At 45.3% G+C, this 26,955-nt stretch overlaps 3 protein-coding genes across 3 annotated transcripts in view; all 3 read left to right on the forward strand.

Moving 5' to 3' along the window:
• The first annotated feature begins 2,170 nt into the window (after nucleotides 1-2,170).
• LOC126562339 (uncharacterized) overlaps nucleotides 2,171-26,955 on the forward strand; it is a 171,362-nt gene continuing 146,577 nt past the window's right edge. Inside the window, exon 1 of the mRNA XM_050218814.1 lies at nucleotides 2,171-2,175. The gene's annotated coding sequence lies outside the window, so the exon portion shown is untranslated. The remainder of the gene's footprint in view (nucleotides 2,176-26,955) is intronic.
• LOC126558969 (ELAV-like protein 2) lies at nucleotides 11,142-12,856 on the forward strand. The gene is made up of 3 exons (XM_050215064.1): nucleotides 11,142-11,406; nucleotides 11,480-11,978; nucleotides 12,483-12,856. The coding sequence occupies exons 1-3, from the start codon at nucleotides 11,214-11,216 to the stop codon at nucleotides 12,829-12,831; spliced, it is 1,041 nt and encodes a 346-aa protein (XP_050071021.1). The 5' UTR covers nucleotides 11,142-11,213; the 3' UTR covers nucleotides 12,832-12,856.
• On the forward strand, nucleotides 24,671-26,814 carry LOC126557232 (acetylcholine receptor subunit beta-like 1). Its single transcript, XM_050212939.1, has 5 exons — nucleotides 24,671-24,759; nucleotides 24,869-25,005; nucleotides 25,108-25,262; nucleotides 25,359-26,400; nucleotides 26,649-26,814. The coding sequence occupies exons 1-5, from the start codon at nucleotides 24,699-24,701 to the stop codon at nucleotides 26,811-26,813; spliced, it is 1,560 nt and encodes a 519-aa protein (XP_050068896.1). The 5' UTR covers nucleotides 24,671-24,698; the 3' UTR covers nucleotide 26,814.

A 26,955-nucleotide genomic window follows, 5' to 3' on the forward strand; every position in this document is an offset into this window, starting at 1 on the left:
GCGCGAAACAATGCCAAAAAACACCGTCTCCGTAAACCCAATCCCGCCTTCTAATGTGCTATATGATGCAGTTGGTTTACTTTTGTTCTTGCGTCATTGGTTTTAACGTCCCGTAACCGTCCTCCATTAATCCACCAGCCACCGAACCGTGTCCGTGATTGCGCTCCGGATTGTGAAAGGAATGATGCCATGAATCTTCAACAGGAAACGATTAGCGGTAGGAATTTTATCGTCAAACACCTTTAACGGGTCCAAAACTGAGTGAAGGAACATCTGCGACGTCCCGATTAATCCAAAGAACGTACACAAAACAGGCGTAACTTACGCAACAGATGGCGCTGCGCTCTGTGCAACGCTTCGTAAGCTTTCAAGTGCATAGCATTGCGTGCAATGCAGCATTGCGTGCCGGAAATGCTTGCACACAACACAACAGCAACTGCAACAACCATCCCTTAGAGTCGCATCAGTCGTCGTGATTTTTGTTTGATTGTTTTCTCGTACTTGTGTGTATGTATATTTGTGACCTAAATGATGTCTTATTGGCTATCCAGCACACGCTAATTGTCGCAACACAGCATTTCTTAACCACGGAAGGAGTTGAATCTCGCATTGCAAAATCTCCTTGCGATGCAGATTGCACGGGGATGACCTCTACTCTCTACTAAACTGTGTAGGTACAGGGGACGTACTCCGTACATACACACTACATCTGATTATACGCATTACCTCTAAATTATGATATTATATCGACGGTTTTGAGTATGTACTCTTTTGATATATGTGTATACAAAAAATAAATAAAAGCTAAATGGTACAAAACTAGGTTGCTAACCGCTCTAAGCAACTTTGTTCAACGCCTGCAAGGATTTCTGTGGAAAGCCTGTGCTTGTGCCGATGGGGCCATACAGTGCAGCTCCAACATTGCCAATTAGTCCCACCAACTTGGTACGTTTTCTCCAAACGCTCGTTATAAACTTTCGCCGACAGGGATCGGTAGATCGGCAATGTAATCGATTCGCCACCAGCTCCTGGGCCAAGGGGGAAACAGAAACAATGCACACCATCGCCTGCATCGGCAGTGCAATTTATGCATCGGCAGAACAGCAACATTCGCCTAGCAACGCCCAGACAAGCGAACGAGCAGATGTACCCACACATCCAGGAATTGCTTGCTTCCGCTTCTAGAAATTGCAAAAGCGCATATTAAAAGGCACAAAAAGGTACGCGTTTTGCATACCTTCAAGGCGTTTTTTTGTCCGGTTTCTAGTTGAAGTCTAGTTAACGTGCATATTTTAATCCTGAAAGCGGAAATATTACAAACGAGAAGGATACAAAACCAGCAGAGGGTGAACCCTTCCCAGAGTTTGTAGTTTTTCGGTTAATTAGTTTGTAAAATATTTCTTTTGCCATGCGAGAACCACACGGCAAGGAGGGAGTTGCGGCTGGTGATGGAGTGGACTAGTAACGCATCCTCCGGTGTACACCGGTACCTACACGCACACACACACACACACCTATATGCATACCCTTTCGACTCGTCAAAACACGCGAAAAACCCCTTTTTCCAGCATCCGACAGCAAAGGGCTGCCAGGGGTTTTTTTTTTTTTTTTTTGAGAAACGCGGCTAGCAGCAAGTATTAGGCGTGTAGGTTTTACTTTTTCGCTCGCTCTCTCTCTCTCACACTCTCACGCCGATGATATCCCCGCGAAAGGCGACACACCCAAAAAAGGGTTGGCCATCGGCTTTTACCAGCCTCGTCAACTCGGCCATTTCTTCCTCGCCCTCGCGATGCGTCCTGCAGCACGTACCGTAGACGATCCGGTTGCACTGCTGTCGGTCTTGCTGGGAAAAAAAGCGGCTGGGTGCAGTTGAATAAAACAAAAACAAAAAAAAAAAAGCTAGCAAAAGGGAAGAGAATACGGCATCATCCTGCGGTTTCGAGATGATTGCCCACTCATCGCACCGGATCCATGTTGCCCGAACACCCCCAGGGGAAGCGGTGTGCGGGGTAAGAGGCAGGGAAAGGATACCCCGTCCACTAGGGTGCCGGTCAAGCTAGTTGCTTACAGCGCAACACAGCACGCATGCGTGGATTTTGCGTGAACACACAGACAGACGGGAGACTTACACCCTCGGGCTGAGAATCCTTGCATTAATGCTGTGCGCTAGTGTTTGTGAGTGGAAGGGACAAGTGTATTGCTGGTAGGGAAAGAGTAACACACACACACACGCACACACAAACTTATCAAAGAACACCTACAACCGGGATTCTCTGGATATATCTGGTAGGGTGCTTGGACGAAACCAAGCGCGAGAGTACGGCAATGTTTGAAGAATATCACCCAATATCAGAGAACGAAAGAAAGGTAAGAAAAGTATACTAAAAAACTGGCAGTAACGTCCAAAAAAAGGCTAGCTTTCATACACCTTTGTAGCTCAATATACTTAGCTATAAAGAGTCAGTCGATGCTTTATAACAATCCCAAGCCCATCTTGGTGTTGGTGATGCGCAAAGGAACCGGATATGACTTGTACTTTCTTCCTTTGGAGCACTCTCGCTCTCTCTCTCTCTCTCTTTCTCTTTCACACACTCACACACTCTTTTTCGTGCCATCTCATTCACTCACTCTCTCTCTAACTCTCCTTTACGAAGTTTGTCTTGGTAGTGGTAGTCGCTCGCATCCTGTGCTCCTTTCGCTGGCCAGTCCACTAGGCATACGAGTCACTGTTCGCATCAACTTCAATCCAGTGTATATTTTCCCGTGCTAGACAAGTTAATTTTTCGTCCGTTCGTATCATCATCTTGATTTTGCGTTTTGATTTTGTGCAAATCTTTGATTGATATACGTATACATCTATATATATATATACACACCATATATATAAATCGACACAAATCTTCCTATCAACCGAAACCGACTGATCAGGGCCTAAAAGCAGAGATTTAAACGCAAAACCAAAAACTCGAACAGAAAGGTACGGATAAAAGAGCCGATCCACACCTCCAGCCCAGCCTGTTCCAACAAACATTTCCCCCAAGGAATTCCTGCCGAAAAAAAAAATCACCGGAAAAAAACCATAGCCCCCCCCCCCTCCCCCAATCACAATTGTTTTCCTTCCTTAGTGTGGACAGCTGGAACGCTTTACGGGACAGTTCTGGAGCTCGTAGTTTTCTGGTTTTTCGTCATCGGATCGTTTTCCTTTTTGTTTTTCTTTCACACGGTATCGTCCTAAATGTGTCCAGCGGTACTGAGTTGGTACTAGTGTGTGTGTGTGTATGCGTGCGCGCGCGTGTGTGACGTGGTGGGGGTTTTTGTTTCTGTCAGTGAGGTGTACACCTTCTGAGGTACGAAACGCCGGTGCTGCTGCCTCCAGTGCTGCTGCATGATACCTGGCGATCCTGATTCGAGTGACATTTGCAAGGTCCTGACGCCACACCACCTTCACCTTGTAACTGTAAGTATACGAAATGTGTGTAATGTCTTGGTTAGCTTAGCAGCTCTCTTTGGTAGTGGATGAATCGATTTTTAAGGTGTTCCAGGATTTGCAGGCAACTATCATAGGTGAGCTGGTAACTCTGGTCCTCTGGACGTCCATAATTTGACGGATGGATTTACTGCCCCTCGTTACGCACCGCTTCCCTCCATCTTGGTTGTTTCTTGGCTGGTGATCGATCCAAATAATAAACCCTCCAAAGAACCCTAAGCCCACGCATCCACAGTATCTCGATATGGCTCCGTATCAAGCTGCCGAGAGCCTACAGGTTCCAGCATTGGCAGAGAGCAGCGAAGCGACAAAACACGAGAGCATAACGTCTTGTTCGTGCGCGTTTTGGTCGTCACGCGTTTGGGGCCTGCCTGCAAGTCCTCCGATAACTCCCGCACGATAGTCAGAGGCGCCTGAAACGTTTACCAGAGTGCCCCTGCTTAACGGGCTCAAAAACCGGCTATCGAGCAGCGCACTCACACACATACACACACATTGACGAGTAGTCCTAGCGCAGCGGCAGTAAACAAGGCTGCTAGGAGGACCTTGTTTCGCCTAAACCCCGAAAAAGGCACACATACACAGTAAAAACAAAAAAACAAAAACGGGAGAGCACACAAACGCTCTCAAATAAAACGAGAGAGCGCCAGCCCATGTGTCCGTGTGTGCGTGTGTGTGTGAGGAAAATGCTTGGATCCGGGCCACTCGTTTTCCTGCCGTGAAAGCAGGCTCGCGGCGCTGCCTGTAGAATCGCAGTGAAAACCCCCTTTCCACGAGCGAGTTTGTGACGATCCAACAGTCTGATTTTATCCTCTTCACGGCGCAGGCCAGTGTGTGGTGTGTGAGCCTTCCGAAGGCAACGGTGTTACGGTTTTAGGTGTTAAGGCAACCAAGTAATATATATATATAAATTATATATATATATACACATACATAGGATATATACACCAAAAAAAAAAAAAAATCCCCCAACCCATCTACCAGCGAAAACCCAAATTTTTGGATGCACTTTCAACATCGCGTAGCGGTAAATGATAAGCGTATTGTTTTGCCGCAGTACAAGGCAGACGACGCAGCAAAAGTCCACCGTTCCCACACGGCAAGCAGGGCGTGCAGCGTGGTGACTTGTGAGGTAACTCCGTGCGAAACACGGAGTTAAGAGTAACGGTTAAGACGAATTTTTTGGTAAGTGTCAGCGACCTCCACTTCTTCTTCTTTTTAGCTAGTGAAGCAGTTTATTAGTATTGGTGTTAGGGTGGATATCCGGTTCCGGTTTGTGATTCTAGCTAATAGTAGAGCACCCTCCCAGACCTGGATGTTCTAGAACTTTTGGAGGGTTTATTAAAGTTAATAGGACCTCGCATTCACCAGATTTGCGAGGGTGAGCTAAGAGGAAGGGAGGGAGGGAGAAGGGGGGGGGGGGGGTGCAAAGAGAGTTCCAATCTTTGAGGGAATTTTCACTCCGCACGGTTTAAGGGGTGAACAGCATCGACAGCACCAATACTAGAGCGCGAACTGTTCATAAAACCTGCTCCTCGCTACATAAAAGACACAGCGGACGGGAGAAGTGAAGCGTGTGAAGGTGGAAGTAGACCGTGGGCACGCGCACATACAGCACACTAGCTCTAGCAGAGAACCACACACACACACACACAAAAACCCCTTGGTACCGTGGTACAGCACGTGTGCCGTTGGTCCTCACCAACGTCCGGTGTTCTCCCTTACTGCAAGGCGTTCTACAAACGAGCAGGGCGTATACGGGTATTAAAGACGTATCACATCAGCTCCCGTTTTTCACCACAGCACGACATCCTGGAAGGCACGACGAAACAAGTGCCTACTACAGTGTCCGTTCGTGGGAAAGATAGTTTGATTTGCACCGTACGAGTGGCTTCTTGACACGTTCACTGAGGTGTGCATCAAACAAAATGGTAGCCGGTTGGAGAGTTCTTCAACTTTTAAACGGTATCCTTACGCTGTATAACCTCAATCTCTGCAGGAAGGTACGAGGGTTTCTCTGGATGTAGTCTCACTCTATCCTCAAATCTCAATTTATGCTAGAATTGCGTGGCAACACCTCGTTACGGTGTAGCTTTTGGTGTTTTACACTACTTTACGGCGAACCCTTCGCTTCGCTGTTCTTATGCATGCAAGAATTGGGGTAAGGTTCCAATTAAATCCCCTTCCTTTCCCTCTAGAAGTTCTCTAGGAGTTACCAATTTCTTGGGTTTTCGCTTCTAACCGATCAGATTAAACACTTTACCTCGCTACAAGCGCTAACACCGGTTGGATGTGCGAGGTCTCATAAGACTCCCCCCCCCCCCCTCCCCTTCCCTTCTACCACACTCTATTACAAAAATCGAAAAGTCCGCTCAACCGCTTGGCTCGGCAGCTAGCTAGAAACCCCTGGCAAGATGGAAATAGGTCAAGCAAAGGGGTTGCCCACAACGGTCCTCGTACGCGTCTAGACGTGCAGAAGAGCGCAGCTACTGCTGACAGGCACGGCACTCGGCACGGTGTGAATGAGAACGCCGGCCATTACCCTTTCGCTCTGCACAATCTCCCTAGCACACATTTGTTGGCTGTTGGCTGCTAGAGAAACCACATACACTCCCTGGCTACTACGTGACAGACACGCGTCACACACACACACATCCATCGAGTGTGTGTGTGTGTGTGCGTGTGCTTCCGTAATATACCGTAAAGAGTCAGGCGCGGCTTTTTAATCAGGCTTCAGGCAAGGCGAATTTTCATTATATATTTGTGCAGATGTATGTGTGTGTGTGTGTCCACTCCCAGTAGAATGTTCGAGGAGAATATCCCGAAATTGCTGCCCCCACCATATACACTGCGAATGGGGAAGCGCCTCCGGGATATCCTTGCAAACCCTCGTGTGCCACACGCGCGCGCGTGTGTGTGTGTGTGCGCGGGTGGGTTTCTTTTCATTCTCAAGTGTCGACGCATTCGCGCTTGCCAAGTGTATCAGGACTTGTCCTCGCCATGTACCGTGTGCGAACGGGAGCATTTTGATTGTGAAGGGCGGATACATAAATCTTTGCACACCTACACACACACACACCCACGGGAATTAGGACGCGGAAAAGGATACCCCCTGGTAGATGTACAACTACACAGAGTCGCGATCGTGCATCAACACACACACACACACACACACACACACACACACATAAATGTACAGTATACGAATTGCATAATTTATCATGTTCTAGCGCGAGTGAAAGAAAAGCACCGGGGCGTTTCCTGTACTGCACCAGGGCTAAAAAAAAAAAGAAAAAGAAACCGGGGCAATTATCTGCGCCTAATCAAAAATGAACCACAGTCCAGAGAACTGAAATGAGCGGGTCCGCCGTGTATGCGTGTGTTATGTAATGGTTTGGTTGCTATGGACATCACTTTAACACTTGCACATTAGCCATTGTTCTGTGTGGGGAAAAATAAAATCAAATTCATAATACTAACGGCTTCACCAGGTTCAACTTCGACTTAGGACTAAGGCACGTTTTGCCTAATTTTCAAGTTTATTAGCAAAACAGCAAGTCACACAAGTAACGCAACTTACATTACTTTATTAGCTCTTCAATTCATTAAAATTTCGGTCGCTTGTGTGTGTGTGTGTGTGTGTTTGTAGCCCGTAAAACATTTTTACTATTTCTTCATTGAGGCTATTCATTCAGCGATGTAGAGCACCTCGAACTTCACCACTATATCCGCCCTCCACCCACCTGGTGCGTGGCGTGGTGTAATTAGCAGTGTGCGTTATGATTTTAACCATCACCGATTCCGATCGCATCCTTCAAATAATACGTTTCTTTCCCTTTTTTACACTCTCCCTCGTTCTCGCTCTCTCGCTCTCAAACACACGCCCAAAACAGCATCTCCCTTTCAGCAGTAGAGAGCAATTGCGATAGATTGCATACATTTGGGCGCGGACTTTCCCTTTTCATTGTACGCTCGTTTCTGTGCGTGTGTGTGTGTGTGTGTGTTTGGGTACGCAAGTAAAAGAAGCCGCGCGCACGAGAGAGGGAGAGAGAGAGAGAGAGAGAGAATGAGAGTGAGAGAGCGCGCACGAGATCCTTTTCGTGGTGACCCGAAAGGATAACACATTGCGTGCGTCTGTATCTGTGTTGCGGTTGGGAAAGTGTGAGAGCGCGTGAGAGCGAAACTGGTGCGCCGTCGGATGAAACGGTTTGTCCCAAAAAACGGTCGGCAACCAGCGCTACCGGACAGTTCTCTCCGATCTGCTGAAAATGTCGAGCGTCCACCAGTACGCGTAGTAGCGCTCCTGGCTTCTTCTGTGCATTTTCAACGCCGGCTGAATGGTTGTTTAACGTAGGAAAAAGCCGGACGAGCCTGCTTTTTGCTGACGAACCAACACGGCGATAGCAGACAAAAGAAAGGTTGTTTTGTGAGGTGTGTGTTCAGGTTATCAGATCCGTTTTTTTTTCCCCTCCCCATTAAAATGCGTGACATCCAGTGAGACGATTTGTTTAGCCCTGACACGGTAGAATAATGCTGCTTTGCGAGAGGTCCTTAAGAGTAGGATGGGTTGTTCAAGCGTGCAGCAAACGGCGGTGACTGGAGGTGAAAGAAAGGCGAGCAAAAAGGCGACCCAGTCGTTTGCTTTGCGGCCTGGTTCTTGTTCTGTGTGCCCGCTGCTAGAAGGAGTTGCTCCACGCGAGTGCGCATTACCAGCCCGGAACTTGAAAGAAGATGCAGAGAGGAAACAAAAAACAAAAAAATTCCCCCGTTCCGTCTCCGGTTGTGTTCGGTGCCGTACGGGTGTGCTGGTGTGCGATCGATTTTCAAAGTCCTTTTCGTTTGGTGGTAGGGTGATGGTGAACGGGACGGGCACGCCAAGGAACGGAGGAAGGGAAGCTGAGGAAGGTACGCCCTTTACGCTTGATGGGGAAAAAAAAAAACGGAACTCCGGTCGGTTCTGTCGGGTGTTCGAAGTTCGAATTTTGCCGAACCACCGTTGGTGGGGTGTTGTGTGTTGAGTTGTGCGCTTCCGAGGAGGAAATGATACGTGTGCAGTGAGCTTAAAAATAATAAATTTTCCCATTTTTACTACCCACATAAATTGTCAAACCAAAGTGCTAAAGATGGAAGGACGAAGGAACGTAAAAGCTAACCTCACTTCACGCATAACCTTTACTTGCAGATACCAGAGATTTGGTTTACAACGACGTATTTCCCTTGACATATACACACACACACAGGACACACCACTAACGCAACATTAAGAGCTGTTCTTCGTGCGCATCAAGCAGAAACTGATATCTGTATAAAACCAAACGGACGGACTCATTGCCGTAGCACGGGCTCTGGAGCATTCCTAGCGCAACCTGAAGCAGAAGGTTTGCAAAAGAAACAACAAGCGCAAAGACACACAGCTCACCGGGGGAGCGAAAAAAAAAACACGAAGCGGTTGAAGAGGGGAAAAAAACAGCAAACGCAAACGAGACAAACAATATTTACATTAAGAAAACGAAAAACACACAACAAATAAGTGGAAAATAAGAAAAGCAAAAAAGGAAAAAACATAAGTGAAGAAAAAGATCAATTGCTTCCTATTTACAAAATTATCCTAGTAAAGATTAATTATATAATCAAACAAAAGGCAAACAGCAAGTATTAAAAACAACCACAAAAAAAACACTAACACACACACCCATACATAAGCAAGGATAGTGATACGAGCGAAAACGCGCATCCTAGCGTCCAACTAGATCTGCTAGTACGGCAAGGTAGTGTACCAATTAATCATGTTAACCCATACAAACACAAAGTGACAGCTTGATCCTTCATGTTTACATTATTATCTGTTTTGCAGAAATAGTGTGCACCCCGTGCGACAAGCGAGTCCTTCTAACCTAACTACATACAAAAAGACAAATCCAAGCAACCCGCACACCTACCCATACACACAAATACACCCAGGACGGCTCCACGTGAACAAAACGAGTGAAGCAGAGAGACTTTAAGCCGACTCCAGCAAAAGCAAAGGTGCAGCATTCCGGAATTTGACTCCGACTGGCCTTGAACACCGGACTTCCAGCAGCAGCAGCAGCAGCAGCCAGTATCCATCCATTTAGCAGCTCCAAAACCCCTCCCCCGCACCGCAAAGTACACTCTCTACGGTACAGTCCCACAAGAACAACAACAAAACACCATCTAAGTAGACACACACACACACCCCGATACACAAGATACAGTGTGACAGCCGATACGAAGTGACAGCTGCACGACAATCAACATTAGCATTCAATCGAACCAAGAGTGAAATTTAAAAGACAACAAAAGAGTATCGTAGTAGCCGGAAAGGACGGACGGGATTAGAGACCAGCAGAAGGAAAGCAAAACCCTGCGAAGTAATTTTCTACCGCCCTTCCCTCCCGCCCCGTGAGGATACCTTCCAACAGCCTGTGGGTGTAGTTTGTTTGTTTGTTTTTTTATGTAAAGAAACCAAAACCCGGAAGTAGCTTCCCAGGAGCGTCTCGGTGCGAGTGTGCGCGTGTGTAGTGTGTAGAGGAAATCTACGTGACGAGGAAGAAGAAGCAATAAACCTGCAGTATTCATTCAACGGTACCAAAACGGAAAAAAAACCAAAACCCCCAACAACACGACCACCCTGAACAAACTCACCAACAGCCCCGCCAAATACGCGTATGCATTAGCTATTTGGCCAAGATTTATTCGCGTACTCTGGAACGTTTCCGCATCGTACACTAAAGCTAGAACAACAGACACACCCACACACCCACAGACACATACAGAAAAGCCCCATTTTACTACCAACCCTACCGTCGTAAACGAGCAACGAAGCAGAAGAAACGGATGAGCTATTAAGTGAGGTTAGGTGTTTGCCGGCTTGTTTTTTTAAAAAAAGTGCAAAGTGTGTAATAGAGTGTAAAGTTGTATAAAAGGTTTGGCGATAAGAACCTTTTAACGATTCGCTAGCGCGCAAACGGTAAACCCCGAAAACCCCCGGGCAGTGTGAATGTGTGCGAGCGAGTACTTTTTAAAGCAAAACAAAAGCAACAAAACAAAAACAAACGAAACCAAAAAGCCAAGCAATTTAGCAAAAAGAGGAGAAGAAGCAAGTATATTAGGAAGACATCTAGTGCACTAGGGATTTATAGGAAGACGTTTAACGGCGGCGTTAAAGCATAAAAACAACACACCGACACCGATAACGGTGTGAGGGAAGGACTCTTCTTGGCTGTTTGAGCGAATTTTTACTACGAACAAGTGCATAGCGCTTCTAGGAAAGGGAACCACGGATAAGCGAAAGGAAGTTGACACTAGGTACTAGCACGGTACTCACCTACGACGCCAGCAACCGCTCATTTTCACGAGCGTTCAGCAGCGGTGTGAGAGCTGTAGGTGTTGTTGGTGACAAGGAGTACTAAAAGCCACTTAGCTAAGAAGGGAGCGAAAAGAATCTAGTCATAAACCGGCACCTCCCTACCAAGGTTTGCTGCGACGCATCCAGCTGCAAAGTCTCGCAGTCCACAGCCTGGTACCGAACGGGACGGTTTTAAAAACGCAACGCCACCCGCAAAGTCACACGAAGCGAAGACGATCGTAGTAGCCCGGAGTGCGAAGTGCTACTACAGTGCGTAACACAAATAATTAAGGCAACAGAGAATCCATCCATCTTATTAAGATTAGCGAACACAGTAGTACCGTAGCCGGTGACACGATGATCTCGAACGGGCTGGAAACGGTGCAGCAGAATGGACGCTCCGGTTCGATCGGTAGCGGCCAGGAGGACAGCAAGACGAACCTGATCGTCAACTATCTGCCGCAGACGATGACACAGGAGGAGGTGAAGTCACTGTTCTCCAGCATCGGCGATGTCGAGAGCTGCAAGCTGATCCGCGACAAAGTCACCGGTAAGTACGGTTGACAGGCCCCAGTGCGTCCACTGAAAACTTTTCCAACGCGCCACCTTTTTTGTTTTTGCAGGGCAAAGTCTTGGGTACGGTTTCGTCAACTACCACCGGCCGGAGGACGCGGAGAAGGCAATCAACACGTTCAACGGGTTGCGGCTGCAGAACAAAACGATCAAGGTGTCGTTCGCACGGCCGAGCTCGGACGCGATCAAGGGTGCGAACCTGTACGTGTCCGGTCTGTCCAAGAGCATGACGCAGCAGGACCTGGAGAATCTGTTCAACGCGTACGGGCAGATCATCACCTCCCGCATACTATGTGATAACATTACCGGCCTATCGAAGGGCGTCGGCTTCATCCGGTTCGATCAGCGGTCGGAGGCGGAACGGGCTATACAGCAGCTGAACGGCACCACGCCGAAGGGTGCCTCCGAGCCGATCACGGTGAAGTTCGCCAACAATCCTAGCAATAACATCAACAAGGCGATCCCACCGCTGGCGGCGTACCTAACACCAACACCGAACCTGCGCCGCTTCCCACCCGGCCCGATCCATCCGCTCAGTGGCAGATTCAGGTAAGACGTGCTGCTAAGTTCGTGATGCTAATGCTAGTATATTGTGCGGTTGTGAGTGTGTTTGTGTGTGTGTGTTTGTGTGTGTGTGTGTGTGCGTCGTGCAACATCCGAATTTATAGCGACAACTTAATCAACCGAGAAGCTGCAATCAAACTCTCAACAAGAAAGAACGCAAAAAATCAATCCCTGCCTCCGCCAAGTCAACCTGGTGCTATAAACACACTGCAAGCATATACTTACACACACACACACGTGTATACTAGATGTGGATTATAGCAGCCTTGTTAAAAAAATGCGATTTTGTATGTAACGCCTAAAGTTATGCAATTAGTTTCAGAAAACAACTCTACTAGCAGGCCCTTACTAACCACACTTCACAAGACCCTATGGTGTTTCAATTCGTTAACATAATCCTCTCTCTCTCTCTCTCTATCTCTCTCTTTCTGTCTCTATCTCTCTCCCTCCCAATCTCTCTCTTTCTCTCATTTTTCTCACTACGTAAAGTCTGCCATCGAATTTTAGCCGCTACTCGCCCCTAACCGGCGACCTCGGCAGCTCAGTATTATCCGCAAACGCAATCAACGGGTCCGGCTGGTGCATCTTCGTGTACAATCTCGCGCCGGAAACGGAGGAGAACGTGCTGTGGCAGCTGTTCGGCCCGTTCGGTGCGGTCCAGAGCGTGAAGGTGATCAAGGACCTGCAGACGAACAAGTGCAAAGGCTTCGGGTTCGTGACGATGACCAACTACGATGAGGCGGTCGTCGCCGTCCAGTCACTCAACGGCTACACGCTCGGCAACCGCGTCCTGCAGGTTAGCTTCAAGACTAACAACACCAAGTCAAAGGCCAATTAAAAATGGGAAAAATTTTAAGTTTCTTTAAAACAAGACACCATTTTTACCGCTACCCCTGCTTCTCCCCCTTCCCCGCTCCTCGATCCCCGCCCTCCATTGAATTTCCACTCTCACCGGTTATTTTCTTGCTGGGGGTTTGTAGTGAGAGGTACCGCTGTTAGGAAGAAAAAAAAATCTACTCTATGTTGACGTGTTAACTGTACTAATCAAATTAACTCCTTCGTTTACCCGTCATTAACAAAGTGATGAGCATACTTTTCGCTCAATACTGAAGGTAAAAAGCAAAACTAGCATGCTCTCCCGAACCAACGAATTTGGAGTAAATTGGCCGAAGCAGGCTCAGGCTACATTTTTGGGGCTTCATGTTTGTTTTATTTGGTGAACCTTTTTTTTGCAAACCATGCGCACATGTGATGTACACAGTACACACGCAAACACACATACACATACACACAAACACCCAAGCCAGAAGCCAGTAAAGACACGCACAAAATCGGTGTTTTGTATGAGGGTGGTTTATAATAATCACTTTAGTGATCACACTACAGTACATAGGCGACGATTTATGTCGAAAACGTGAAACGGAACAGTGGTTAGTTCTTGTTCGCAAATCTTTATTTCGGTTGCCCTCCAACGTATTAATTTATTTATTTATTTATTTATTCCAAAGACCCCTCCCAAGCACGTGCTAATTTTTCTGTTGGGTTGGGTCCGCAATTTGTGCAATAACTATTTAACTTCAAATAACCATTACTAACACATTAGTGAGCGATAGCCAGATAAGTAGCATTTGATCTTTTCAAATGCAAGAAGCACCGCCACTGGTGACACACTAGCGGTCGCTAGCGAACATCGCGTCATTTTTGTTTTTCCCGCCCCCCTTCGTAACCATCCCAAACTCTCTCCCATTCCCTCCCCCCACTAACATCCTCTAGCACCCATTTCCCCTTTTCCCCAAATGGTACCCTAGTGAAATTGATAAATTAGAGTCAAATTGCCCGTCAACGCTCAAATAATCTTTGTAAAGCAAATATATTAAATGTAAATGATATGTTAGTATGGAAAAAAACACACACACACACACACAAAATGGAGGAAGAAGCGGTATAGGAAAAGGGAAGAAGTATCCCCAAACACGCGTTAAAGCGAAACAAATTGCGCTTGAAGAGAGAAAGGAAGAAGGAAAAACCGGCAAAAAAAACCACAACTAGTTTTTACTACTAACGAGAGCTGTCAAAAAAAGACAAAGGGCAAGAAGCAAGTAAACGGTGCTGTGATGTGTCACCGTCATGCACGTGTACCCCCCACTCCAAAAGTGTTTATATCGAAAAAAAAAAAGAAAAAACAAACCCAGTCTAGAACAATGTGTATGTGCAATAATAATCAATCTTTGAAGAAGAAGGAAAAATACGAAAACAAGCAAAACGCTGACGGCGACATTCGTGAGAGAGAGAGAAGAAGAGAACAACTGTGAATTAAAGTAATATATAGTTTAGTGAAATCCCATACAACAAAAAAACAAAAAGAGGAAACATGTCACCTGGGGACGGTGAAAACAAAACTGACGCTCGTTCGAATTCCCCTTTGCAGGATGTGCGGAAACAGGGACACTCGCATGGAGACATACAAAAGCCACAAGTTTGGAAGAGTGGATAGCGATGCAGAATCGTTTAAAGTACTTTTTTGTTTGTTTGTTTTGGTGCTGCGATGTGTAACGATTTGCGCGATACTCACACTATCTATGTATCTGTGTTAGATTAGGTTCTCTATTTATGTTCCACACACACACACACATACACACACACACACTAATGATAATATTGTGTAAGTGTATTTATTTATTGTATCGCTTAGTATACGTGCGTCTAGACACAGACACAGACACAGACAGACAATAGTCAAACACACACACAATCACACACACACACACACACACACACACACACACACACACACACACACACATATAAACCACTAGCTATGTATAAAGTTTCACGTATCAGATTATTCCCACGCTCAGATACTATGTAGCTTTGACAGCTGTCAAACCACAAGGCAAGGCGGGTCTCTTGGGACGAACGTAGGCCCAAACCGGTGTTGGGCTTACTTCTCTCATTTTTTATCCTTTGTAACCTCATTCACACACAGTTTCTCTTATCTTATTTGTACTTTGCTGTTTACACACAACACACACACCACTATGTAAGCCTGACGAGTATTTCTTATCATTGTAATCCGTAACGTATTATGATTATTCTCGTGGATGTATTTTTGTGCATTTCGTGCGCATTAAACGTTTCTATTTGACCTCGGCTTGTTTCCTCTCGGCAGACTCGGCTCGGCTGACTCGGCAGAAAATGAAGAAAAACAGATAGAACGCAACGAGATAAAATTTACATAAACAACAACAAAAAAAAAACGTAAAAAGCAGTGCACACCAACACTCGAGCACAAACCGGACCGGCTAAAAATTACAAACAAAAACACACACACACACATTAAACAAAACACGGACACGGAATATATTACGTTCCACGTACTTTTTCTTCTACTTTTAGCCATTTAATTATAATTAATCGAATAATTGTATCGTATTTATCCCCGTATTGTAAAACACGCAACAACCTTAAACAAAACACTAAACAAAATGGCGTAACCCATTATTATGAATAGTAATTTATCTTCACTCAGTGCACGGGCGCTCTCTGTCTCCTTCTCTCTCTCTCTCTCACTCACTGATTTTATCTTTCTCAAAAAAAAGGGAGAAAGCGAGAAAGCGAGAAAGAGAGAGAGAGAGAGAGAACGAGCGCGATAAACCGTGCCTGTTTAACATCGCGGGAAGCTCCTTAATAAGGGTTGTTTTCCCCTGCAGTGTGTGAGCATTTAACGATAAGTTTAAGTAAGATGTTCAATAATTTAGCACCTATGTTATTCCTAGTATGAATATGTGTGTATGTGTGTTGAAGAGGGTTTGAGTTGATGGTGAACCTCCGCTCTCCCATCCCTACCCCTCTCACCCTTACTCGGAACGATCATGCCGAAAAGGTTGGTGTGGATGGTGAGATGGAGAGATGAAGTGAGTGAAAGACCGGGACGAGCAAGTTTAGTAGAAAAATTTCCAAATTGATACCAAATTAATTTGCGACGTTAAATTAATGAACCGACTTCCCCGCTCCCTCCCCCTCCCACAAGTTTTCTATCGGTGTCCTAGTTTTGAAAGGTGGTTTCGATGGTTTGACAGGTTTGACAGCTAACAGCTGAGGCTACAAACACTGACCTACTGCTGCTACTATACCAAAATGGGATTCTTCTTCCCACAGCAGTACTCCAACCCGGAACAGTAAGAAGAGTGCAAACAGGAACCAATAAGCAGTATGATAAATGAAAACAAACGGCGTATGGGGGTCAAGGGGGTGGGGGACATTGTGTTTTAGTCAAGAAAATGGCGCAAGAATGGCGTAAGAGAGCGAGAAAGAGAGGGAGAGAGAGAGAGAAAAATCTAGACCCGAGGATATCTTTGTAGTAAAATTTTTATTCTGTGACTTTTTCACCTTTTTGCGCCGTGGTTTTTTGTCCCCTTCTTTGTCCATTGATGGGTTTTTCTTTTTCTGGATTCGCTAAAGTGAGTGCTAAACGGTAACCCGGGGGAGAAGAAGAAAAAAAAACCCCTCGAAAAATGCGAAGACGAAGACGAAAGCGAGCAGCGAAACTATTGCTGAACACTGGAACAAATTGCGCTGGTGAAGGAGAGAGAAAAACCTTTAATTCATATTTAGCCGAACTAAGTTTAATAAATGAAATCTAATTGTGCTTAAAAAAAAAAGGTAATCAATTTAATCAATCACTTTAACCTGTATTTGAGAATATATGGAATAATCGTAAATATAATTTAAAAGCAAAACCAACCAAAAAAAAAAGAAACACAATAAGGTGGACGTAATCGTATGTGTGTGTATACTTAACGCACAAAAAAAAAAGAAGACTAGAAAAAGACTACAGATAAACTACAAAACAAAGCCCACTCCGCCCTCCCTTTCCTCGGTTCCTTTTCCCGCTCCTTGATTCACTCCAGCTACATTTCTGAGTACATGTTTTGAAACAAATCCGACAACAGCTGTAAACCAGACTAGGAAAAAGAAAGGAAAAAACACACACTCACACACACATCCCCCATAAGAAGCATGTTGTTTGTTTGCTGTGTATGATGCGATAAATAAAGGCAAGATATTACTTTTCTGCTCCCAACAGTTCCAATCATGTTTGACGTTTTGTTTTTCCTAAATTAAAATTCACAAAACGGCTGACTTTTTTTTTTGTTTTTGAAATTTTACTCTTCCTTACTTCAATTAGCTCGATTTCTTTTTGACAGCTTTGTTTGATGCATATGGCGCACATTCTGTCGAAAACCCCGGCTAACGTATTTAAGTTTAAAAATTTATAGCAAACAACAAGATAATAAAACAAAATTGTACTACAAAAATGCTTTTGGCCTGAGCGAGAAGAAGAAAAAGAAGGACAGTGAAAGGACCTCCAAGTCTGACGCACACACGAAACGAAATGCGACTATATACACCAAGCTAACAAGTGCGCCATTTTGAAACGCACTTTAAGAAGAAAAGGTTATTGAAATCCGGGAAGGGCGCAATGGCGTAAGAGGAAGCAAGTTTAAAGCACAAAAATTATACATATACACATAATATATATATAGGAACGAAATTTTTGTCCTCTAGTCAAGGTGCTTTTTAGTCAAAATTCTACCGACAGTGTTTTGTGAGGAGACGATTGTCGCATTGTTTAGGAGCATAATGTACGCATAAATTCTATTTTTAATCGAAAGCTACCGAGGAACGGATCTGACAACCGGGGTTGAAGATGAGGATTAAGCGATGGGAAAACAATTAGCAAAAAGGGAAAGGGGAAAAACGAACCTAACAATATATGTATGTTTATTTTGTTCCGATGTGTTGAGCTGCAAAAAGCGTAACAAAATACTATAAACAAATAACGCACAACACACTCTCTTTGGCAGAAGCTTTGTGTAAGATTTGCCTACCTTCAGGCGATAGGATGAGATGCATAGAGCTCTCCCAAGACACCTCTGATTCACACTCATGCACTCTTTTTTGCACTATAATTGTGTTTGGTTCTATGTTTACTCATCCGCCACACTGTTGCACCACATTTAAAAGCAACGCATCAGAATGTATACTGTATGTGTGTGTGTGTGTGTGTGTGTATACGCAAAACTTTACAAAAAACAAACATAAGTTAATGAGCATTTTTGTATACCTAAACACATACCTACCTATATTAAAATGCCATTTGCTGTCACTTTTATTGAACGTTTAAATGTATATTTGCTGCAAATCACCTTATCTTCCGGCACTGGTGCCGGAAATTTAAATCATAAAGACACACAGTAACTTCACCACCCACACACACACACCCACACATCCCAAAACAGTAAAACAAAGGACACATACGCACACTCACTCACGAGGAATGAACGGGGTGTATTACTACTTAACTACTTAGCCACTAACTAAAAACTACTAACTATCCACCACAACCGCAGCGATAAGAAGTTTGTTAATGTTTCTCTGTGTGCGTGTGCGTGTCCGTGTAAGAAGCAAACATTTCACACACTATAGCGAACTATAAACGAATCGAAAAATGTACTAACCTCCCCAACCCCACTCACTGCTCGCTTCAAATCAACCTCCTCTCCTCTCCTAGTCCCGAACTGGTACAAGCAATGAAAGCTGAAAAACAAAGACGAAGAGACTGTGCGCTTGTTTTGGTTTACCGTGTTCGACGATTGCTTTGTCGGTAGTAAAATTTACAAAAACAAAATGGTGCAGAACTAGGGTGAGGGTGAGCTGATTTGTAAGATTTGAAACTAGGGCAATGTAAACCGAGAAGACATAAGTAATCTCCCCACCAAATCCTATCCTTCCCGTTACAATAGAGCAACACCTCGAAGGGCAATCGAAATATACTGAGACAATTGGAACATTAAAAAAAAATAATCAAAAAAAAACTAACAACAAACCGCGTACTAAATTTTGTTTTTTGTTTCGTCCCATTTATTCATTGTTCTTTGTTAGTTGGGAAATTGAATTGGTCATAGGAAAGAAATTACGGGGTGGAATACTGTGGCAAACTTTTTTTTCACTGCTTGCTGCTAAGGTAGATAAATTGGTAAATCCTACGTCACACATGACAGCCAGCACTAGTGCTTGCGCACAGAATGATACTTATTATCTAAACTACGCCTAAATGTAGACTATAACTGGTGGCAGGGGCAATTTCTCTTTCGAGCAACACCACACACACACGCCGCAATTCGTGACAAACAGAATAAACTTATTTTTCTAATCATTTGTGTCAACGTACTAAATGTAGTGGCCAGTCCTTGGAACGGTTCTCCATCATAATCCGAGACACAAAGTCTCTATAAATAAACGAAGAAAAAAGAAAACATAAATTCTCCATTATAAGTGTTTGCGCGTAGTATTCATTCGGGCGCATTAATTCCCTCCCCGGCATTTAGTCAACTCTTCTCAGTATGTGTTTGTGTGTGGGGATGTGGGGTGATACCTTAAGACAGGTATTAGTATTGAAGATGCTCGTGAGGAAGGAAAAAGCAAGAGAGAACAAAACTACAAACACCCAATTATAGAAAGACTGGACTGTTGTAGACATCGGGACGAAAGTGTGTGTGTGTGTGTGTGTGTGTGTGTGTGTGTGTGTGTGTGTGTGTGTGTGTGTGTGTGAGTGTGTGTTGTAGATGTGAAAAAATGTTAAACAATGTGTGTAATGATGTGTGTATTTGAGTGTTGAGAATAAAAAAAGAACCGAACCAAACATCAAAGCAAGGGGGAAACGATCCTTCAGTTTGCGCACATTTGCATAAGCCGAGTTGTAGTGCGCGGTCAACGCGAAAAAATAAAAATAAATAAGAAAAAGGGAAACCTGACTCCAATTTTCTAGCCATTTGGTCCATATTATATTGAGGAATCAAAGAGGAATCAGGCAGATAATGCCACGTTGAATAATTGTTTATGTTATTTATGGAAATACTTTTCCTAGCTGGTTATTACACTGGTCAGTTCTTCTTCTTGGCTTAGCGATCTTCTAAAGACTCGCCGGCTTACTCAAATGGCTTACTAGACTTGCTGGATACCACGTAGTTGGATAGGCAGTCCGCAACTACGGGGGAACGGTCGGTGTGAGAGTCGAGGCAACGTTTAAATAACGCGCACGCGTATGTGGTAGTGTATGGTTTGGTGTATTGTGTCCTGCAGGTAGCTAGCATTGATCTTGTTGATGGTACGTGCTATGTGCAGTGGCACATACAACTAAACACATCAAATTTGTAGTACACGCGATGGGCGGAAAGAAACATTTCTTATGTTTTCCCCCCTAAGAAAATACGCAGAAAACGAACCAGATCAGATACAATCACCGTGCAACAAACCGATGGTACCCTTTAGAACTCCAAAGTTCGTTTTTCAAAGGCGAACGAGACTAGCAAACTGCTGCTTGGGCGCATTGCATACATGCCGGCGCAACTCTTTTTTTTAAATAACCGCCGTCAGGTATGCAATTTGCTTTTATACTTGCTAGGCTTAGTACCATTTCCCTTAAGCAGCCTGTTTGCTAGAATGATCATCCGTTTTCCATCACATATGTGTATGTGCGTGTATGTTTCAAACACAACAGAGAAAGGAAGACTTCATCCGTATGTGAGTGTGTGTATAGGAAAAAAAAAAGCAGTTTTGGGTCCGAGACCATTTGGTCTCGAACTTATAATAACCCAATGGCATGTGGTAGTAACGGTTTTGACAGATAATGCAACAGAACACCAAACACGTTTTGTGAGAACAAAAATATAAGAAGAAACAGCATGAGAAACATGGATGAGTGATAAAAAAAAAACAAAACTAGAATTACAAACCGTGACAGCAAAGCAAGCATAGTCAAATCTTGAATCGTCCGTAAGTTTTGGGATGAGACACTTCATTATCGAATGCATTTTCCTCAAATCACTCCAACCACAGAAGAAAAAATTTTGTATAACAATCTCTAACAACACACGAGTCATCGAGTCAAGCTTGTTTCCAAAACCTGTTACTAAACATACAGACAAAGCATTATCAACTAATTAAGGAAAGAACAGAGTCATTAAATAACTGACTTGCAGTAGTAACATCAGAGCAAGAAGCAGTCGAGCAATCTGGTTTTCCTTTTACTTTTGTAGCCGTCAAATGTGGATAATGCTAGTCGTGAGTCAGTGTCGTACCGTGTGTGTGAATTTGTGTCGTTATTGCTTTATCTGGAATGTCCTAGCCTCCCTTTAGTATTGGATTTAGCATCGGGAGCAGATTGTAATGTTTTTTTCTTCAGTTTACAGAATGAGAATATAATTCCTTTCGTTATCATATAAATGTCCTTTTGTGTACTTTTTTTGTACTTTCCACCTATCTCTTTTTCTCTCTCTCTCTCTTTCTCTCTCCTCCTCCTCTCTTTCTCTCCGTCTCATTCGGTATACTTTATGTCCAGCGCATAGTCTAGATAAACTAAATTGGGTCATCATGTAACGAATGTTTCAACAGATCCTATTACTAACCCCACGGAATGGACAAGAAATGAAAGAGAGGTGGAAACAGAAAGAGAGTGAGAAAGATAAAGACAAAGAAAAAGAGATGAACATGGGTGTAATTATTTTAATAATCGTGCAACAGACAATTAACTGATGTAACATATTAAAAAAAACACAAAAACACATAAGAAAATAAATTAAAAAAAAAGCAAAACAATATCAGTATTCAGTGGGAAGAAAATCAATTCAAATTTATAACCCGAAAAAAATAATATTGGAAAAGAGTAATATAGAGCAAAAAGGAAAGGAAATAAAGGAAAAGCTAACGAGCGGAGGGAGAAAAAAAAAGTATATTACAAATAAAACAAGCAAGCAAGGCATGCAGAAACGAAACATTATAAAAGACTAAACACAGACATAAAGCAAAAAAAGGAAAACAAAATTATATGTAATTTCTGGCGTGGGGGGAAAACCAAGCAAAACAATTCGGTAATAAATCACAAAACAAGATAATCATTTTGCTATAGGTAATAGAAAGGATTGAGAAAATGTGCAATAAAGAGACGGGGTAAGGGTGATTTTTAACCAATTTGTGATTCTAATTATGCGCCCTTCATTATGCAATTCGCCCCACGCTCGCTCTTGCTTTCGCTCTTCTCTCATACTATTTCTCTAATTTCATAGTTACTTGAACAGAAATTTTCACAAATTAAAACTATAATATTATTCGTTATCATCGCTTTTCGGTGTAAAGGCTACGATCAAAATTCCCATCATCTCTATAGACAAACCGGAAGGAATCAACGATCATCCACTGCTACACCAGTGATGTGACCGTCCAGTGCTACAACCAAAATAGGACGGGACAACAGCTACAAATTTTTCATTTATTAATAATGTTCATTGTCACATGGTGGTGATAATACGGCGACGTGTCGTCATACTCAATAAGAAATAGCAATAAACTATTCGCCATAACTTTTGCAATGCACTAACGCACTAAAAGCACTAACGTTTATATTGAAATGGCAGTGTAAAGTACGTGGCTATGAGAAAGTATGCAATTTGCAGTACATAATGCTCCCTTACCAGCTCGCTCGATAGCCTTTGAAAAGCAGGTACGCCTACTACCACATACTACTTACGCCTAAATTTATGCTGTCATTTTTCATTCCATATTCCTATTCGATCATGCAATTTGCCTTAATTGGCGTGCCCTTCGTCTCCTGCTCTGCAACGGCTAGGCAAACCGATTACTACCGTTGCGACACGCTGGAAAAGTGCATTTTAAAAATAGCTCACCCCTGCATCTCGCCTCACCAATGTAATGTTTGTCTACCGCTGCTGCATTACACAATTTCTCTAAGTGGACGACGATTAGCATGAAACGATGCTGCGGGCTACAACGAACCGGCCACCGTTAAAGTATAAAACGGCGATCTAGAGGGAAGGTTAAAGAAGAAGCAAGATGGCCATTTTAAATGGTGAATCGAAAAGGAACTGTGGGAGTGAGTAGATAGATGCTGGGATTGACATCCCTACATCAGGATGCTGAGAGAACCAGGGTGACAAAAAAAAAGAAAAAAATTGTAACAAACTCACTCAGGACAATCTCCTGATCAGATAACACTATGCCACATGTTCGGCTTTTAGAGGAAGAGGTCGCCCAAAAGAGCGAGAAAGCGTTTACAGATAAACGGCACAACGTGTACTAAGAAGGTAAGAGGACGCGCATGTCTATGGTGATGCACAGTGAAAAGGATGTGCGAGAGTCGGCAGAGTCTACATCCTTTTTGTACTTTGAAAAAACACAGCTCTTTCGCTCTCTCGCTCACCTCAGTTATCTCACACCTCAGATAGTGACATGCGCCCATCTGAACGAGTGCGCGCCCTCTTATCGGGCAGGCAACCGATGCCTGCCGAAGCTCGAAAGGCGGTATCGATCTACCACGGTACGGTCAGCAGTCAGCAGCTTGCGTTGTTATCAGCAACAGCGGCAGCAGCTCTGCCTGTACGGTAGCCTTGCCCCATCATCGCCGACGACGACACACAGAATCACCCGTGGGTAAGTTTAGTAGTGCGTTCCTCCCGATCCCATCATCAGCCAGCGCTCTCTCGCTCACACCTCATACATCTCACGTGTTTAAACGTCCACGTCCTCCTGGCCGCATACTCACACCAGCGCACCAGCGTATGCACACAAGAAAATCGATAAATCATGTCCGCAGCAGCAGTTGACGCCTCTTTGCTTAATTGTGTCGTTCTGTTCTCTCTGTTCCCAATAAAACCTCAACATCGCACAACAAATCACTAGGCGGCAGTGTAGTCTCGAGTTACGAGGACACTCGCAAGGAGGGCGCACACACTCAGACGGGGCAACCGTGGAAAGCGCTGACTGTGCGTGCGTGTGAGGTTATCGGAATCCGTGCGTAGGTGTCGTAGTGTCACAGATTCGACCTCAAAGAAAGGAGTGTCCTCCGGTGGTTTCGTGTGTGTGTGTGTGCGTGTGTGTGACGCGTTCGTGAACAACGGATGTGCGTGCGTGTGCGTGGCTAGCACGCACGCAACTTTTGCTGTATTCCATCGATCGGTGTGAGGACCCACCTGTCCAACCATGTCGTCCAGCTAACTGTGCAGGCCACACGCAGGCTTTGGTGCCTTTCTACCCCTTTGCTTCCCTTTGCTGGCAGGCAGCGTTCAGGAAGGCGTTTCCTCCTCGTGGTGTGTTTGGCTTTTTCGGCTAGCCTGTCTGCTCCATTCCTCCCCGCGTACTACCACTGTTCGCTCTCTTTCTCTCTCTCTCTCTCTCTCTCACCCACACTCACACAAACACATCAGGAGCTGCCAGTGTGTACGCGTCGTACTACCTGGTGCGAATCGGTAATGTAGTAACCTAGTGCTCAGTAAAATTAGCAATTTATAGTCGTCGTATCGCCGTCAACACCAGTTCACAGTCACTCCACTCAAACAGTAAGCAGTACGCACTAGTGAACGGGGGTACGAAAAACGGATTCCATTCACGTGCGAGAACAAAGTGCAAAAGCTAGTGAAGCTGTGTGAAACGGAGTTTTCTTCGCTCGCACGCACGCACAAACTCACACACACACACGCACACGCACGGGTCCGGTGGGTGTGACAGGGTTGGAGCCCCGAAGCTGGGCTTGGTTTCAGCAACGGAACCGCGTGCATGAGGCGTTGGCCCTCGTGACGTGACGTGGCGTACATCGGAACAACACGGGTAATAGGGGACGGGTAAGCGACGATGCGTCCGAAGGTGCTGATCTTGTCGGTGCTGTTGGCACTGCAACAGTACTTCGGTTCGGGTACGTAGTCCATATGCAAAACAACAATGACTTGCACTGTGCCTCGTGTGCTCTTTGTTGTGTAAGAACTTCTCCACTAATGTTTTTTTTTTCTTTTCCACGCACACAGGATCTTGTTCGGAAGATGAGGAACGGTTGGTGCGTGACCTGTTCCGTGGTTACAACAAGCTCATCCGCCCGGTACAGAACATGACACAGAAGGTGGATGTACGGTTCGGACTCGCTTTCGTGCAGTTGATCAACGTGGTATGTAGCACTAAATCGCTCCTATGCATCGCCGGAACTCTCTCTGCATCTCTGATCTCCTAATTTCACCATCATTCAACTTTCCGGTCTCCCGTCCAACAGAACGAGAAGAATCAAATCATGAAATCGAATGTGTGGTTGCGGTTGGTGTGGAGCGACTACCAGCTACAGTGGGACGAGGCCGATTACGGTGGTATCGGTGTGCTGCGGTTACCTCCGGACAAAGTTTGGAAGCCGGATATTGTGCTGTTCAATAAGTAGGATACGCAGCGAACCCTGCCATTCTTCTATCAAGCTTAACCTAACCTAATCGCATATCTTTCTCCTCCCCCGCTTCATCGGGCAATCCTTAGTGCTGACGGTAACTACGAGGTGCGCTACAAATCAAACGTACTGATCTACCCGAACGGTGAGGTACTCTGGGTGCCGCCCGCCATCTATCAAAGCTCGTGCACGATCGACGTCACCTACTTCCCGTTCGATCAGCAAACCTGCATCATGAAGTTTGGCTCGTGGACGTTCAATGGCGACCAGGTGTCGCTCGCCCTCTACAACAACAAAAACTTCGTCGACCTGTCCGACTACTGGAAGTCTGGCACGTGGGACATCATCGAAGTGCCCGCCTACCTCAACGTGTACGAGGGCAACCCGACCGAAACGGACATCACGTTCTACATCATCATCCGGCGCAAGACGCTCTTCTACACGGTCAACTTGATCCTGCCGACGGTGCTGATTTCGTTCCTTTGCGTGCTTGTCTTCTACCTGCCGGCCGAAGCCGGCGAGAAGGTAACGCTCGGCATCAGCATTCTCCTGTCACTGGTTGTGTTTCTGTTGCTGGTGTCGAAGATTTTGCCGCCCACCTCGCTGGTGCTGCCACTGATCGCCAAGTATCTGCTGTTCACCTTCATCATGAACACCGTCTCCATCCTCGTGACGGTGATCATCATCAACTGGAACTTCCGTGGACCCCGCACGCACCGGATGCCGATGTGGATACGGTCCGTCTTTCTGCACTATCTGCCCGCAATGCTGCTGATGAAGCGTCCGCGCAAAACGCGCCTCCGCTGGATGATGGAGATGCCGGGCATGAGCGTGCCGCCCCAACCGCACACCCACCCATCGTACGGTTCGCCGGCAGAGATACCGAAGCACATCAGTGCGCTCGGCGCGAAGCAGTCGAAGATGGAGGTGATGGAGCTGTCCGATCTGCACCATCCGAACTGCAAGATGAACCGGAAGCTGAACAGTGGCGATCTCGGCATCGGGGCGGACAGCTGCCGTCGGGAGAGCGAAAGCTCCGACTCGATACTGCTGTCACCGGAGGCGAGCAAGGCAACGGAGGCGGTCGAGTTTATAGCCGAGCATCTGCGCAACGAAGATCTGTACATTCAGGTGAGTTGGGTGGCTTGGTGGTGTCCTTCCCCCGTCAAAAACTCAGGGTCTCACCATCCATGCCGCCTTCAGGGCCTTCAAAGACCTTCGTCCGATCTCAGTCATAAGAGATGATATAGATGTTGTGCCCTCAAACAGCTACTAATACCGTTTGTGTACGTCCATCTTTCTCTCTCTCTCTCTCTCTCTCTCTCTCTCTCTCTCTCTCTCTCTCTCTCTCTCTCTTTCTCTTCCGTTTCTGCTTAAAGACACGAGAGGATTGGAAGTACGTTGCGATGGTGATCGATCGATTGCAGCTGTACATCTTCTTCATTGTCACCACTGCCGGTACGGTTGGCATACTGATGGATGCGCCGCACATCTTCGAGTACGTCGACCAGGACCGCATCATCGAGATCTATCGTGGCAAGTAAAGCCACCGTGAGCAACCGGACAAAACACACAAACACTCAGCAAACAAAACCCGTCGGGGACACTCGTTGTAGTGCCTCGGATGAGTCAGTAAGTATGCCCGTTATCCCTGTGCGGAAGATGCGTTCGCTCGAGACAGGTTCC

Source organism: Anopheles maculipalpis, chromosome X (assembly GCF_943734695.1).
Source record: "Anopheles maculipalpis chromosome X, idAnoMacuDA_375_x, whole genome shotgun sequence".
Classification (NCBI taxonomy): domain Eukaryota; kingdom Metazoa; phylum Arthropoda; class Insecta; order Diptera; family Culicidae; genus Anopheles; species Anopheles maculipalpis.

Coding starts and splice junctions, on each gene's coding strand:
- LOC126558969 (XM_050215064.1), top strand. CDS start 11,214: ATGATCTCGAACGGGCTGGAAACGGTGCAGCAGAATGGACGCTCCGGT. Junction 11,407..11,479: donor GATCCGCGACAAAGTCACCG/GTAAGTACGGTT, acceptor TTGTTTTTGCAG/GGCAAAGTCTTGGGTACGGT. Junction 11,979..12,482: donor CCGCTCAGTGGCAGATTCAG/GTAAGACGTGCT, acceptor CACTACGTAAAG/TCTGCCATCGAATTTTAGCC.
- LOC126557232 (XM_050212939.1), top strand. CDS start 24,699: ATGCGTCCGAAGGTGCTGATCTTGTCGGTGCTGTTGGCACTGCAACAG. Junction 24,760..24,868: donor GCAACAGTACTTCGGTTCGG/GTACGTAGTCCA, acceptor CCACGCACACAG/GATCTTGTTCGGAAGATGAG. Junction 25,006..25,107: donor TCGTGCAGTTGATCAACGTG/GTATGTAGCACT, acceptor CCCGTCCAACAG/AACGAGAAGAATCAAATCAT.